At 35.2% G+C, this 15,915-nt stretch overlaps 4 protein-coding genes across 8 annotated transcripts; 1 reads left to right on the top strand and 3 right to left on the bottom strand.

The window, feature by feature from the left end:
- Positions 1–381: 381 nt before the first annotated feature.
- On the bottom strand, positions 382–3,401 carry LOC110658505 (UPF0481 protein At3g47200). 4 transcript variants are annotated; one of them, XM_021816151.2, is made up of 3 exons: positions 3,286–3,379; positions 2,494–2,539; positions 713–2,082 (listed from the first exon to the last, which is right to left on the bottom strand). In XM_021816151.2, exon 3 carries the CDS (start codon positions 2,064–2,066, stop codon positions 828–830), a length of 1,239 nt encoding a protein of 412 aa, XP_021671843.2. In that variant the 5' UTR covers positions 2,067–2,082; positions 2,494–2,539; positions 3,286–3,379; the 3' UTR covers positions 713–827. The 4 variants fall into 4 exon arrangements, with proteins under 4 accessions (XP_057997217.1, XP_021671843.2, XP_021671842.2 ...); XM_058141234.1 differs by lacking the exon at positions 3,286–3,379 and adding an exon at positions 382–674 and having other exon boundaries at positions 824–3,231; XM_021816150.2 differs by lacking the exon at positions 2,494–2,539 and having other exon boundaries at positions 3,286–3,401.
- Positions 3,402–3,540: 139 nt separating this feature from the next.
- LOC110658502 (UPF0481 protein At3g47200) lies at positions 3,541–6,583 on the bottom strand. 2 transcript variants are annotated; one of them, XM_058140744.1, is made up of 2 exons: positions 6,437–6,583; positions 3,541–4,937 (listed from the first exon to the last, which is right to left on the bottom strand). In XM_058140744.1, exon 2 carries the CDS (start codon positions 4,930–4,932, stop codon positions 3,640–3,642), a length of 1,293 nt encoding a protein of 430 aa, XP_057996727.1. In that variant the 5' UTR covers positions 4,933–4,937; positions 6,437–6,583; the 3' UTR covers positions 3,541–3,639. The 2 variants fall into 2 exon arrangements, with proteins under 2 accessions (XP_057996727.1, XP_057996726.1); XM_058140743.1 differs by lacking the exon at positions 6,437–6,583 and adding an exon at positions 5,199–5,342.
- Positions 6,321–10,832, bottom strand: LOC110658503 (chlorophyll a-b binding protein 7, chloroplastic). The gene is made up of 6 exons (XM_021816147.2): positions 10,218–10,832; positions 9,968–10,134; positions 8,393–8,539; positions 7,832–7,964; positions 7,515–7,607; positions 6,321–6,735 (listed from the first exon to the last, which is right to left on the bottom strand). The coding sequence occupies exons 1-6, from the start codon at positions 10,380–10,382 to the stop codon at positions 6,433–6,435; spliced, it is 1,008 nt and encodes a 335-aa protein (XP_021671839.2). The 5' UTR covers positions 10,383–10,832; the 3' UTR covers positions 6,321–6,432.
- A 2,201-nt stretch (positions 10,833–13,033) lies between these two features.
- Positions 13,034–15,098, top strand: LOC110658501 (probable adenylate kinase 7, mitochondrial). Its single transcript, XM_021816141.2, has 4 exons — positions 13,034–13,491; positions 13,678–13,818; positions 13,985–14,143; positions 14,683–15,098. The coding sequence occupies exons 1-4, from the start codon at positions 13,117–13,119 to the stop codon at positions 14,833–14,835; spliced, it is 828 nt and encodes a 275-aa protein (XP_021671833.2). The 5' UTR covers positions 13,034–13,116; the 3' UTR covers positions 14,836–15,098.
- Positions 15,099–15,915: the final 817 nt, after the last annotated feature.

Raw genomic sequence — 15,915 nt, 5'->3', positions numbered from 1 at the left:
CTTATATAGAGAATATAAAGAAGTGCTCAGCACCCAATAAAGCTTTATGGCAAAATTGACTTATCGACAAGAATGAATAAAAGCAAGTTCTCTGCAACACTTCATCCGTTGCTTCGGATGTCAATTGATCTCCAACGTTATATCAGATGCCCCAAACAATATTAACTTCCTACTGGTATACACAAAAAACCTAGCTCTGTGTTTGATGGGATGGTTACATAACGACCAAGTATCTTCATTATCAGTTAAAAAATATGTGGGAAAAAAAAAAAGAAAAGAAAAATATGATCATGGTATCATTGAACATTTTTACTTTTCCTGTAAAATAAAACAAATAAAAATAAAAATAAAAAGAACTAAAGTTTCTCCAATAAGGAAGGCTTCGAAGAAGATAACCATCACATTCTTCTCTAGATTACATTAACCTTGCATTTTCATCTTTCAGCAATAATATACAGCAGGACTAGATAGAGGGACAATTCTTTCCATAGTAGAAATCCTACTTAATTATGATAAATAAGGCCTGCAAACAGTGAGAATCAAGAAGGTATCAGCCACAACTTGAGAATCAATCAACAAGGTATCGCCATCTCATCCATTGTCAGTGGCAATATTCACTCACCTTCAGGTCTTCTTCACATAGGCATCATGGATAGTGGATAACCATCATTTACCTTTTTATTTAGAAGAACAAAAAAGCAGCTTCAGGAGCTAGGATTGCAAAAACTTATATTAATTATATCTCTCTCGACAACATTATCCAAATATGCCCCTCTACACAGATATATAATCAAAAGGGAGAAGGAATGAGGTCTACACATGCCTATTTATTTCATGATGGTAAACAATGTCTGCAGCAGGGCCAAAATGAAGAGGAAGCCTGCAACAACCTGTGAGATGATCGCCCATGGAGTGGTGAATTCATTGCGATAAATTGCCCGCAACCTAGGCCAGCTGCGTTTGCAATACTCATTCACTTGCTCGCTAAGCTCAAGATAGTAGTAATCCTTGACATAAGCACCAGGGTAGATTGCCTTATTGAAGAAATTGGTGACATCCTCAGGATTCATCCAGTTATCAAAGATTCCAGCCTCACGGAGTAAATTGAAGTCCATGGCAGTGTTGATGAGGCATCCCATAAGTGTCACATAAGAAGTGATTCCATGGGGGCAGTTGGTCAAACACTGCTCCAAGCAGACTAAATTCCGAAAGATATCTTCGGTCCCTTGTCGAAATTCAAGACATGGGATTTCCAAATAGCCATTTTGAAATGTTACCTGCAAAATGCTCTTAGCCTCTAATTTTCTTTTGATTTTGACTCCAGCTTTCCGAAGAACTGTTGCAGGAGGAATGGGTTTCCATCCCCCATTTGTTTCTATGTCATCTACTTGCACAACTGTATTTTGCCCTTTTGCTTCTTCAATTGGAAAAACCAGCCATAACCTTAAGAGATCAAGAATATGCTTGGGCTGTTGGCTGGGTGGATTTCCCCCAGTTGGCACAAATGCACTTGGGAAAATTCGTTTAAGAAGTGCACTAACATGCCAAATAAGTGGCTTTCCATTGTTCCCACATGTCCTAACAAAAATATCTTCAAGCACAAACCAAGGTATTTGGTTTTCTAGCAATATCAAGTCATGGTATAGAAAATGGAGCATATAAGAGAAAACCGGGTCATCAGGATCCCTACGGTTCTGATCCTGGAACTTAAGGAGCAATTCGATGATAAAGCAACCATCAAGTAAAAGATCACAACCATCATAACCCTGATCCACATGGCTGGAATAACACTCCTGAACCTTCTTCCCATTAACCTTAACTGAGAACAATTCAGCTTTAGACAACTCCAACTGCTTCCATGTAGCCAGTGGGTTCCTGTCTTTAGAAATGAGGTCTCGCAGATACCGTGTTTTCAATTTATCATAGGCACGCAGTTTTGGATTGCTGTAATGCCAGGGCCCAATTGAGAATGTTATGGGAACATAGGAGTTTTCATTTTGGCTACGAGGAATGTCAGGGATTTTGAAGATGCATCCTGTCATTGATGTTGACAAATCTAGGCTCATGAAATTTTCAATATCCCTGGAGTTCACATCAGTGTTGACCAAGCGCAAGATGCGATTTCGATACGTGTTGTCAATTGTAATTTCCATATAAGCACAATTGTTTAAAAACAATTAAAAGATAATAATTATAAAACCTAAAAAGTGTGAAATAAACGACAATCAATTTCCCAATTCCTATCCCTAATCCGAATGTACACTCTAATTTTTCTTTGAGTTGGTCCTTTTTCTTAAACTAATCAGTAATGACCATCAAGATCAAAATTTTGAAAGAAACAAATATCGCAAATCAAGTAGAAAAACATGTAAGTAGATACATAGAGAAAATTTTCTTTTCATATCAAGCATTTCAAATTTTTTAACTAACAGCCACAAATGTAACTGTAAATTCTAGAGAGAGAAGTAAAAAAAAAAATGCAACTATGCTTACAACTTCTGATTTTGGTGGTCAAGCCTAGGTAGATATGACTTCAAGTCTGCAATAAAAATTAATAATTTAAAGCTGTTAAATGTAATTTTGAACAGAGATGAAAATTTTTATTTCATAAACAACACCCATTGCAGAAACAAGTTGCAAACCATAAATTTGCAAGTACTAAAGCTATTGATGGATACAAAAGCTATTGATGGACTTCGATCTGAAGCATTGATGAACCTCCCTAAAGAAAAGAGAAAGAAGATTTTGGGTTAATTGGGTGCATGAAGAGCATCGCAAAAAGAGGTATAAATAGGTTGATGGATATGCAGAACGTGTGAAGCAGCGTGTTGTGACTTGACCAAGCAGTGGCGAAGGAGGGAGGTTATTTCGCAAATAATAGATGGGAAGCTTCCAGGCTTTTACATCATGGATGGGGCATGCAGAAGGAAGGAATCAACGAAGAAAGGACCTTTTTTGGACCTTTTACAGTAGAATAAGGAGTCAACGATCAAAGGATCAGCATCCAAAAAAATGTACACTCGAATACTTCATTGTGAGCAGAGATAGACTATTGAGGCAGTAAATTAAACCCCTTAAACCATAAATAATAAATTGATCCCCTAAACAAAGACAGAGAAGCAATTCTAAATTTGTTGAGAGAGAAAAATCCCTAGGAGACTCATTAGCGAAGAAGAAGAGACAAGAAAAAACCTATAGATTGGCGTGTTAAAGCAGATAACGTCTTAGATTAAGCAAATTGAACTCAAGTTTCCATTAATTGGGTTGGGCAAGTAATGGACATACCTCATGCTCAGCTCACGAAACGCCTCGCAGTTTCAGATCCTATTTTGCTGATTTTTGCTGTACAGTGATCAGCCTCGCAGTCTCAGATCCTTTTTATTCATTGGATTCAAATACGGAAATTATAATTTTAAAAATAATTTTAATATTATTAAATTAAAAATATTAACAAATAAAATTTTTTATCAATAATTTAGAATATATTAAATTTTTTATTTTTTATTTTTTGTACTTCAAAAATTCACAGAAGGGATTCACTTGGTGATTTGAATTTCTCACTTCCAACATTATGAGTCATATGATCAATTACTATTATAATTATTTACAATGGAAGTTTTCGGTCGCCATAAAAAGATGCTACTTAATTATGGTAAATAAGGTCTGCAAAACGGTGAGAATCAGGAAGGTGGCAGCCACAATTTGAGAAGCAATAGCCCATGGGGTCCCAAAATAGTTCCTCATAAACATAGCTCGCCATCTGGGCCACCTCCGATGGCAATACTCATTCACTTTCTCGCAGAGATCCAAGTAGTAGTACTTCTTCACATAGGCATCATGGTAAAGCTTGTTGAAGAACTGGGTTGCATCCTCTGGATTCAACCAATTATCGATAATCCCATTATCTGTGAGAATATCCATGTCTTTGGCTGTGTTGATGAGGTTGTCTAGGAGTATGGCATATGAGGTGATTCTTGTTGAGCATTTAGGACAACACTGCTCATAGCTAATCAGGTTTCGAATGATAACTTCTGTTGTCTCCTGAATTAGCAGCGATGGGATTTCCAGGACACCGTCGGTGAATTTTATATCCAGGATGCTTTTTGCCTTTCCCATTCTGAACTTGATGCCAGCTTCTACAAGATTTGTTGCAGAAGGAATAGGTTGCCATCCGAGCTTTCCATCTTCTGCTTTTCCAGAGGACAAAACCAACCAATTTCTTAGGAGATCAAGTATATGCTGTTGTTCATGGAAAGGTTGAACTATTGGAGGTGGTGTGAATGAAAAAATGTTGTGGAAGAATTTAAGGGCAAGCTGAGTAAGGGACTTGCTTCCAGGTTCCTTGGTCATGTTGAACAATTTTTCAAGCACAAGCCAAGGTATTTGGTTTTCTAGCAAGATCAAGTCATGGTGCAGAAACTGAAGCATACAAGACATATTAAAAATTGGGTCATCATCTTCCCTACGCATCTCATCGTCATCCTTTCGGAACAGTTCAATGATGAAGCAACCGTCGAGTACCAAAATCTTGACGAACTCATCAGGTTTGACATCTACAGGTCCGGCATAACAGGCACGAGCATCTTTCTCAATTTCCCAGATGGCTCTGACGAACTCCTTCAACATCGTCTCACTGCATGGTGCTTTGGAGAGGAGGCCATGTAGATACTTGAGCTTAACTTTCTCTGTGGGTTTCAGCTTTGGTTTGTAATGGTTCCAGGGCCCGATTGAAAATGCATTGGGAACATATGCCTTCTCATTGTGCCTTTGGAGTATGTGGGGGATTCTGAAGATGCAGCACTTATCAGACATTGTTAAATTTTGGGACATCATCTCTTTAAAGGAAGAGGCCAATGAATCAATATTAATTGTAATGTGATTTCCTCCTGTTGAAGAGGAAGCTGTATTATGATATTTTCCACCCTCTCCCATCAAACCTGTTGAGAAGGAAAAGAATGATAGAGCACAAGATAGAGATATCTTATTTGTTAAAAATGGGCTTAATCGAAAGCTTATTGGTTCAACCTATAAATAAGAATGGGTTTTAATATGAATAACATGAAAACTTTACCTAATGAATTCAAGACTTTTATTGGCACAAATATACAAGTCTCACTTATGTTAATCTCGATATATATATATATATATATATATATATATATAACCAATCCTGTCTAGGTAAAAATATGGAGCATTACCTTCGTTACATTATCTAACTTGCAATTGCAGGTTCTTGTCGCTTTATCCAAAGCCCTAGCTCATCATTAACAACTACAAACTATTCATTCTGCATAGAAGAGGAAGCAAAGTATGCGGCAGAAAACAGCTAGTTGAGGCCCTTGTGGCAATATATATATATATATAACCAATCCTGTCTAGGTAAAAATATGGAGCATTACCTTCGTTACATTATCTAACTTGCAATTGCAGGTTCTTGTCGCTTTATCCAAAGCCCTAGCTCATCATTAACAACTACAAACTATTCATTCTGCATAGAAGAGGAAGCAAAGTATGCGGCAGAAAACAGCTAGTTGAGGCCCTTGTGGCAAGTAATAGAGAAAGTTTGAAGAGAGCACACGTACCAAGCAATAAAATTAATTTTTATTAGACATCAAACAATTCCTCTTTGGAGGGAAGCCTTAAAGGAAAGCTTGCTTCACTGCAAAAATGGCTATTGGTTGTCCCACACCTATAATGCAATGCAATGGGACATGGCATCGAAGTTCAATATATAAGTACAATCTGATGAGTAATAAATCATCGTTTTTGTTAAATATCATATTCTTTCCTTTGGTTGCATTTCTCTCTTTGTTTGGAACAGATTTCACGAGAATTTATCCCTTGCTTGCTCCTTTCTAGCAGAAAAAAGAGAGAATGAATTCAAGCCCTGTGCTTCTTTTTATTCAATTGTTTAATCAGGAGAAGCTCTTTGTTTTCAATTTCTTAATCATATATCCTTTTCCTTTGAAAGAAGAAAACTAGGACTCCTGTGTTTCAAATAAAATATTTTTTCGCATTTTAATAAGAGAACCACGTAAACATGTACTTGTTAGCTAGGAATGAATTTCACTTCAAAACACTATATAATGATTAATCTAATTCCCATCAGAAACCTCCAACTCACATTCTTGGTTAGAATAAGAATCACCACTTGAACAAGCAGCCATTTTCACATCAACTAGGAAGGCTAACAGTGCTACGAGTAGCAGAAAAGGTCACTATTTCTTCTGTGGATTACAGCTAATTAGGTTTGTTCTTTCCTTGCATGGAACTTGCTTTTTGGAAACCTAGCATGTGAACGAACTTAAGGCAACTTCAAATGCCATGTCACATGTCACGTTCAACTATATTGAGAACTCTTTTAAAATATATCACTGTACACTCAAAAAAATCATCTTACATATAACCAAAAAGACAAAAAGAAAGAACATCTTACATCAACTTGAGCACAGAAAACAGATTGTTGTGAAATGGATCTGATATGTGCTCGAGAAGATTCTGAACTGGACCTTTACCAGTCAAAGCTGCTTGCGCATAAAAGCCTAACCATGCAACCATTGCTAAGCGCCCATTTTTAATTTCTTTCACCTTCAGCTCCTCAAAAGCTACTGGATCGCTGGAGAGGCTCAAGGGATCAAAAAGTGCCCCTCCTGGATAATTGATATCACCTGGCAAGTAAATTCCCAAAGGCTCCAATGCCTGAATCCCGCAATATCTTGCATATTCTGGTCCAACCTGTTTATAAAACGCTGGGCTTCTAAGATCATAACTATATACAGTTACAAAAGGGCATATGATATCTCGTTCCTAATTGATTATACATCATATTTTACCAGTAAATTAACTGTCAATAGGCATATGCTTTGTTTCAAGTTTCTGTCTCACCAGACTTCACATCCAGAAAGCACTGCTAGTCGCCAAGTTACTCATAGGCAACTTGGTCTCGTATCTTTTAAATGAAGGCCAAAAATTAAAAGTTTTTGTGCAAAGTCAATTTGCAATTATTATAAATATCTGCAAGGGATGAGAAAGGACTGAGTACTCTTTGAATACATTAACAAACAAATGGAGAGAGAGAAGAGAGAGGAAGGGAGGGAGGGACAAAAAGAGCACAACTGTAATATGCAGGATGAAAATCTGTATGAGAAAAATTGAATGCTAGCTATAAACTCCATTATATGAACTACTGATGGATACGCCAGTATCCTCTTTCATCAAGGATTGTGGGGAGGGGGATCAGGGGATGGTGAGGGATGGATTGGATACTGTAAGCCAAATGAATTCAAGGAAGTGGACAAAAGGAACAAGGCCTATGAGTGAGCCCTTCGTTCAGCCAAATAAACATGACCAAGCTCATTTAAGCATGGTAGAGCTTGTGCATGGTCCAAATTCTTTTAGATAAAATCTCTGAATGGTAAACAGAATCATATAACGTAGAAAGTAAAAGGCAAGAACTACATGGATGTAAAATTTATAGGTGGCCAGAAAATAGAAAAGCAGGATAGAGGTGTTACCATTAAGAGGGCTTGGCAAATAGCAATGACAAACACTCCTTGGCTTCCAGCTAAGTGGAGTCCAGGGATGCCAAGGTAGTCCAATGTATCTCCCTGATAACAAATTGAAGAAACAAGAAGAAAAGAGTTCAATAAGTGATACTGTTCTTAAACTAGGCAAATCCATGCTACAAAATAGAATGCAAGAATTAGAAGGCTATGGTGTCCAAAACTTCCAGCACAAAAATTGAGTAGAGTCAGGATATGGCAAATTAGGAAAATCCATAACCCAAATATGCATGGAGAATTATTAATTTACTGAGACTAAAGATACTAGCCTTAAGCTTTGAATAGCCAACTCGCCACCAGACAGGTTCAATGAAGTGAAAGGCGCCTGATATATCCAGTAATTCTGGAACCAGAGCACCAAGGGCAGCAAGCATAGCCCAACGAGCATGAAGTATTTCAAAACTACAGAAAATGGAGATCAAATTCAGGATCCATAATTCAATCATTGAGAAAAAAAAATCTCATTTAATGTTATTATAAATCCTCAAATGATATGATCGACTTGGCACTGCATTGTGCCAACTCAAGTCATCCTGGACACTGTAAAAACACTTAGAAGACATTTAAGCCTTGATAGGTTTCAGCAAAGAGTTCAGCAACAAGGAATAGAAACAAAGCCACATCATTAAAACATTTATAACATTGCAGATAGCAATATTTCAATGATTGATCAAGGTAATCAAGTTATTACTATTCAGAATACCACCACACTTCATGATGTCTTACCATTATCATGTTACAAATTTTAACTTCCTTTGTATTATTGACATTGGCTGGGAAGATCATGCTAAGCATGCATAAATAAAGAAGAAACAAAGTTTTAAACATACTTAAAGTATCTCTGAAAAGCCACAGAATCCTTGCTCAGACCTGCAACATCAAAGCCATAATCCCCAGGTAGTTCTCCAGTAAGATATGCAGGGTAGTCATATGGAATAGGACCAAGCCAGCGAGGACGCTCTTCTCCATACCACAAGCTACAAATTTAGAGAATTCTTATATCACATACAGATATGAAAAAGTAATAAGCAACAATATATAACTGTGACATCTGTCTGTTCTCAAAGATGTAGTGGGTTAATTTAGTTGAATGTCGAATTCAACAACACTAGTTGCGTATCAAATTTGAAGGTGGATACAGACTGAGACTCCTATGAAAGAATTAGGTAGGTATACACTTAGTCATTGATTCTTTATACTGCTCATAAATAGAGATTTTTTTTCCCAAAAGAAAAAAAGATAAACATGTATCAATTAATAGCACTCAAAAATTTCTGCATGATATCCTTTAAAATAGTTACTAAACCATTGGTGATCATAAGAAAAGGGTATGCTCTATGGTTACATGATTTTATTACAAATTAAATTACTTTGCAACGGAAAATAATATGATTTAACAAAATTTTGCAGTTCATCTCATGTGATTTTTGTAAACTGATACTTTTTTTTTTTTGTAAAATTATTAATTACAAAAAATTTATTAACTTAACGGAAAAAATAGAGTTTCTTAACATAAAAAAAAAAAAATACATATAATACTTTCTTAAAAATCCAATAGATAAATTATATGTAACAAATCCTATTAAAAAATTATTAAAACAAATTACCCATTCATTATAGCAAATTGCATTAAACTAAAATAATTAATCATGTTACATACAGTCTTTGTAACCATTATTTTTTCCGTTAACCTAATAAATATTTCATAATTAACAACCTTAAAAATGTATCAATTTACAAAAATCACACGATATGAATTGCAAAATTTTGTTAAATCATCTAATTTTCTATAACAAAGCAACTATAGAATACATCTAAGAAAAGATACAAGAGAGATATAACTTTCGCAACACAAGCACAACTTTCCGTAAAGTGTATTATGAACTGAAATTACAGATTGTCAAAATCTAAATAGTTCAGCCCCTTTTTTTATTGGAGAAAAAGAAAAAACTTGGTGCTTATCATGCTTACATTTGCATATAAAGCTTAACCCAGCACAACAAACTACCAAAGGGCTCAAGGCTTAAGCAATCTTTTGAGCAGGTGACTGAACTTTACATGCAAGATTGGTCAGTTAATTCCCTCCAGGAAGTACAATCTCCATTACATGGAATCCAAATAGAAAAATTGGAATTTCATCTTTGAGAAAGGAAAACCTATGTTGTCAGCTGGGTTTGCTTATATTCAAATGGATTCTGTATGAAGTGGCAAAAATGCCCTCCGAATTATGAAACTGGAAGTAACTACTAACAAGTAATGACAACAGCTTAAACCATTCATCTTCCAATAAATTTGAACAATTCTTTTGATCATCCTATCATCTAATTGCAATCGTGCAAAAACCAACTTTGCAGTTTCATAACTGCAGAAATCAAAACAAAAGCAAAATGCTACCCCAAAATTACCTCTCTTTACGGGCTTTTGCGGCTAAAGCCTGGAAATTGGAAGATTCCTGGATTGCAACTTTCTTCTTCTCCTCCATTCGACGCTGAAGCGACTCACCCAGGGGGCTATTGGCAATGGCTTTCACCGCCGTGAAAGGAATCGCCGAGAACACAAGAACTCCAGCAAGCTTCCAGCATGAAATTAAAATATAAAGTTGTAAGTAATCAACAACTCCAGAGACATAGACGAGAAAAATATAATTGAAAATACCTCTTGCCATGATGCTTTGCAGGGTGATGAAGAGTCGCTGGTGACTCTTTTGAAGAGAATTTTTTGAGGTTTTGGGGCCAAGAACTTCGAGCGTTGCGCGAAGAAAGTTGAAGAAGAAGATGAGATAGAAGAAATTGAAGCATGTGGCTGGAGCAGCAGAGCCATTTCTGATAGCACTGGAAACTTTGCAGGTTAATTTTATTTTTCATTAAGTAACATTTATTTTATTAATAACTATTATAGTTTAATTTAATAATAAAAGTAAATATAGAAGATATTACGATTTAGATAATTAATCTAATAATTTGCATTTCTACTTTTCTTTTCTTCAAGTTTTTGCCTTTCCGAAACCATTTTTTTTCCTTCCTCGTCTCATTTTCACCTCATCCAAACATTAAGAAGGAAATAAGATTATAATAATATTTCAACATTTTCCTTTCCTCTCAATTGCAATCCTCCAATATGTTAATATTCTCTCAATCTCAATCCTCTCATTTTCATCCCCCTCCCTACTTTTCTTTTTCCCAAACAAATTAACTTATCTTGCATGTACTTTTGTGGGCTTCTTGTGTTCCAGAAGGATTCCATTCGGCCATCATTAGATTTAGGCTTAATTTTATCAGTTGTCGTTGAACTTATTTAGCTAGCCAATGACATGTTGGTTTGATGGCTATCACAAAGGTGTCTGAGGGAAGATTATAGAATTTTCTTAGTGGAATATATAAAATTAGCGTTCATTGTAAAAAAGATAAATAAAAGAGATGATAGAGAATAAAATGAAAAAATATTAATATAAATTTATTTTTATTAAAATAAATTAAGATTTTCAATTAAAATACCACTCAGCATATATTTTGAGAAATTGATTAAGGGCCTGTTTGGATTAACTGTTGAATACAACAGATAGCTATTAGCTGATAGCTGTTACTGTTATAACTGTTAGCCGATAGCCGATAACTGATAGCTGTTTTATATTAAGAGTCTGTTTGAATTAACTGTTGAATACAACTGATAGCTATTAGCTGATAGTTGATAGTTGATAATTGATAACTGATGATAGCTGTTTTATATTAAGTGTTTGGTAAAATTATATTTAGTTGTTGCTGTTAATATGTGAAATGACTAATAAGGGTATATATCATATAATTTATTTTATTATTTAAATAAATATAAAATTATAAATTTATTACATTATATTATTTATTTTATTATTAAATTAAATATATAATTATTAAATTAATATATTATATTATTTAAATAAATATAATTATTAATCTTTTATATTATATCATTTATTTTATTATTGAAATAAGAAAATAATTATTTTTTAAGATAGTTAAATAATTTTAAAAATATAAATAAAATAATAAAATAATTATTATTGTTAATAGAAAATTTTATAATTAATTTTAAGTTTTTGGATATAAATAAATATTTTATATTTTATGTTATTAATAAAAAATATTTTAATAAAGTTGAAATACGTTAATTAAAATATTAAAATTATAAATAAAAAAATAAAAATATTAATAATATTAATTTTCAAGTTAAATAAAAAAGGATAATATGGTCAAAATAAAAAATAAAACCAGATTAGCTATCAGCTGATGAGAAACAGCTCTAAAAATAGAGCTGATACAAACGCAATTGATGGATTATCATATCGCCCATCGCCTATCATTTCTATTTTTTAAACTCACAAACACTACAATTTATTGTTTGGTGTCATCACCTATCACCGCACTCCAACAGGTAAACCAAACACCCTCTAAATAATTTTAAAAGTTTCTTAGTTTTTCTTAATGTCTAGTTTTGGAGTGTTAATGTCTTTCCTTGAGATGAGCTTTTGTTGGGTATCAATGGGTAGCTCTGCATGTTGAAGCATTTAACTAGCAATTAGAGGCGGGTCTTGTTTCTGATCACCTTTGTCAAGCTCTTCCCAGTTCATCCAGCATGGCTTTAGTCCTAATTTTCTTCTAATGTTGCTGCTTATCCTCGGTTTCCATAGGCTTGCAAGTATTGAGCAAGTTGAGGTTTCTTCCTTGCATGGTTGAGATTCAAGCTTGAAGATAATGTAGAGTCTGAGATTATATGATTGGGTTCCTCTTTAGTTTAGTATTTCTTAGATTTTATCCAAGATTCGGGTTATTTTTATGTAGCAATCCATATTTTAAATGGGTTTGCGTCTTGAAATCATGTTTCAATTAGTGAAATATATATATATTCCGATAAAACAAAATTATTAAATTTAAAATAAATAAATAAAAATAGGGTTTTCAGAAATGGAATGACAATGGAACGATAAGGGATACAGGTGAAATTAAGCCGCAGACTTCTGGTGGTCACGATTCACCGTTTATAATCCACGAAATGCCATGTGGCATCGGCTCATTGGACAGCTATTACAGCATTAGTCTAAAGGACGTGGCAAAATGTTACGCAGATTTTACGTAAAGAGTGTGGCTTATGTGGTTAACGTTGTCGAGAAAATTCAAAAAAAGCTTTGACCGAAATTCTCAAATCCACGTGTCATGTTTCTAACCGACCAACCACCCGCGTCTTGTGGACGGCTTGAGTACTTAAAAAAATGGTTTTTTCCCTTTTGATTTGACAAAGAGCGGTAATCACATGGAACGAGGTCTATGATATCGTTCGCTAACGTACAAATTAACACATTCCTAACAGATGTGACAACCAATCAAACTCTTTGAAAGCCGGCTAGGACCCGCCACTTGGCGACATTCAAAAACAGTGGTATTAGCGTAATTTGAAGCTTAACCAGTGGGATTTACAGATCATGCTCGTCCCATCTCTTAAAACCTCACTTTTTGCCTTTCTCCTAGAGGCTACAGCTCCTCTTTCCATCACTAAGCCATTCTCTTCTTTTGCTGCCGCCACCATGGCTGGACTGAGCCGACTGGGATTAGCCACAGCGTCCCCTGCTCTCCACCGCCTCGGAATGCTTGCTAGCACCCGTGCTTATGGATCGGCTGCTGCGGTTCAATACGACTATGATTACGACTTCGACGACGATCATTCGGTGGAAGTAGGAAGCAGAAAGCTGAATCGGGATTCGTGCGTGCCGGAGCCGAGGCTAGACTCCGCGGCGTCGTCGGACTGGGGGCGAGGAGTGCAGTGGGTGTTGATAGGGGACCCAGGAGCTCAAAAACACGTGTACGCAGAAAAGCTTTCGAAGCTTCTACAAGTTCCTCACATTTCCATGGGTACCCTCCTTCGGCAAGAGCTTAACCCTAGCTCTTCTCTCTACAAACAGGTGCCTCTTTTGGGTTATTGTTTGCGCTTCAAGTTATGAATTTTATGTTGCTTAATCGATGAAGTTTGAACATTTGAATTGGGTGCCGAAAAGATTCTTATGGTTCAATACTAGTTTAAATTTAGGCAAATTAATATCAAATAATGTTGATCTATATTGAATTTTATTTTATTTGCCCAAATTTAGATTGCAAATGCTGTGAATGGAGGCAATCTGGTACCAGAAGAAATAATTTTTGGGTTGCTGTCCAAGAGGCTTGAAGAAGGTTACTGCAGAGGCGAAACTGGCTTCATTTTGGATGGCATTCCTCGAACAAGAATTCAAGCTGTATGTCTCAATGTTAATGCATATGCATTTATTGTTCCTCTTCGTGATTATAGATTTGTATGTTTTGATCATTACAATTGGAACAGTAGTAAAGCTCAGTAGTTGCATTGTACTTATGTTTTCTGTACATTATTAACATTCGTGGATTTTTTCCCCCCTTTTGCAGGAAATTCTTGATCAAATTGCTGATATTGATCTAGTTGTGAATTTTAAATGTACTAAAGACAACTTGGTGAAGAGGGATTTTCTTACCTTTGACTCTATGTCCTCTGTGACTGATGCTGGAAGTGCCTTGAAGGAAAAGTTCCGTATATATGCAGAACAGGTATTATATATTATCTTGTTTTATAGTATAATTTAAAACCCGAGGTATGATGATTGATATGTTATTATCAAATTGTTCCGAGTATCTTGTTGCAGAAATGCTTGTTAATATTGTAAACTATGGCATCCTTCTCTTTATATATAATTGTTGTATTTTCCACCTGTAATAGAAAATTGCTTTATAATGATGTATTTTTACAGATTTTAAAGATCTTGTATTTTATATTCTTCGGAGATTTTCCTGATCTAACTCATGTGACTTAGTGGGTGTTAACTTTCAAATGCTTGTCTGTGACATCCCTGAGTTCCTTGTTACTTGTTAGTTATTTTTCTTGGATTAAGATTGTAGGTGAGATGAATTATGTCATTTGAAAGGATAGCCACTTCAGCTACTTCCTCGTTTTCCCCCTTCTCTGTGGTTCAATAACGACTGTATCATGTCTGCTGCCTTTTATGATAAAAATTGAAGCTCACGAGTTAATGAAAAAGGGTGAATGAAATTTGAAATTTTGCTGGTGTGATTTTTTTTCTTCTCTTCAGGGTAAGGCATTGGAAGATTACTATAGGAAACAAACGAAACTGGTTGACTTTCAAGTGGCAGGTGCACCTGGAGAAACTTGGCAAGGCTTGTTGGCCACATTACACCTCAAGCATTTGGGTGCTGTTAATTCTTCACAGAAACTGACTGCTTGAGATGTTTTGCGATCTAAATTGGTTCAAGTCTGCCATAGTTCCATTCACATGCAAGTGTAGTAGTAAATATGTACATCATGGGCACAATGAGTTGTGTCTACTTTTGGTCTTTATGAGTTATAGGTTATTAGATAGTGCAATTTTGAGGCTGTATTCGTACGGTAATTTTGGCGAGAGATAAAAAGCAAAGAAACACTGGCATGTAAGACTGTTATACAACACAAGCGTGTTATGTTTCCACTAATCAGTTTCTTTATTGTTTCTTTTTGTTGCTTTATGGCTTATAAATTGTGGATTTGCTCTCTGTTTTCCCACTTCATGATCCTTGGCTCTAACTAGCTCTTGTGTTTTTTCCTCTTCCCTTGTCAAATTTCTTACATTAAGGTTTTTAGTTCTACAACCTCAAGTTTGTAATTTTGGCTTGTGGTTTTTGAGTTCAACCAGTCCCTCACTTGGAGCTGCAAAGTTGTAAACTGGAATATTTGGCGGCCAATGTAAGTGAGAAGCATATATTTCTTATTATTGTCATCGGCATATTTTTTTAAGCATAATTTGTGTGGTTTCTTTTTCTTGTTTCTTGTTAGATATTTGGTAAATTGAAGGGAGCAATGCAATGTGGTTGTGATTGGTTACATTAATAGTAGCTTCCATTCCTATCTTTGGCTACACAAAACATAATGTATGAGCACTTAATCAATTTAATATTAGTTACATTTTTCAACTTTAACCAGTGCCAACTGCTGCCGCTACTATGTTGGTTGTGGTCACTGCCACCATTTCGTCTGAGTAATGCGCTGCAATATTTGAAATTTAAGGGCATTCATTTAAATGCAGGTTTTATAGCATTGGTGAAAATTTTTTGAAGCACCTAACTGATTAACGATTCTAAATTAGAAAATTTATATCTATTAACTCAATGGTACTTGATATTGTAACTCTGCAAATTTCTTATATGCTTGATTTTCGTCATTGAACTATCTGTATGCCAGATTAAAATTCTCTGACCTCTCAATCAGTGGATCGATATGTGGAGATTTATATAATACTAGAAGCTTTATATGATGATAATACTAGGAAAGT

This window comes from Hevea brasiliensis, chromosome 18, assembly GCF_030052815.1.
Source record: "Hevea brasiliensis isolate MT/VB/25A 57/8 chromosome 18, ASM3005281v1, whole genome shotgun sequence".
Lineage (NCBI taxonomy): Eukaryota > Viridiplantae > Streptophyta > Magnoliopsida > Malpighiales > Euphorbiaceae > Hevea > Hevea brasiliensis.
The sequence above is the reverse complement of the archived record's forward strand: the minus strand, read 5'-3'. Positions and strand labels throughout refer to the sequence as shown.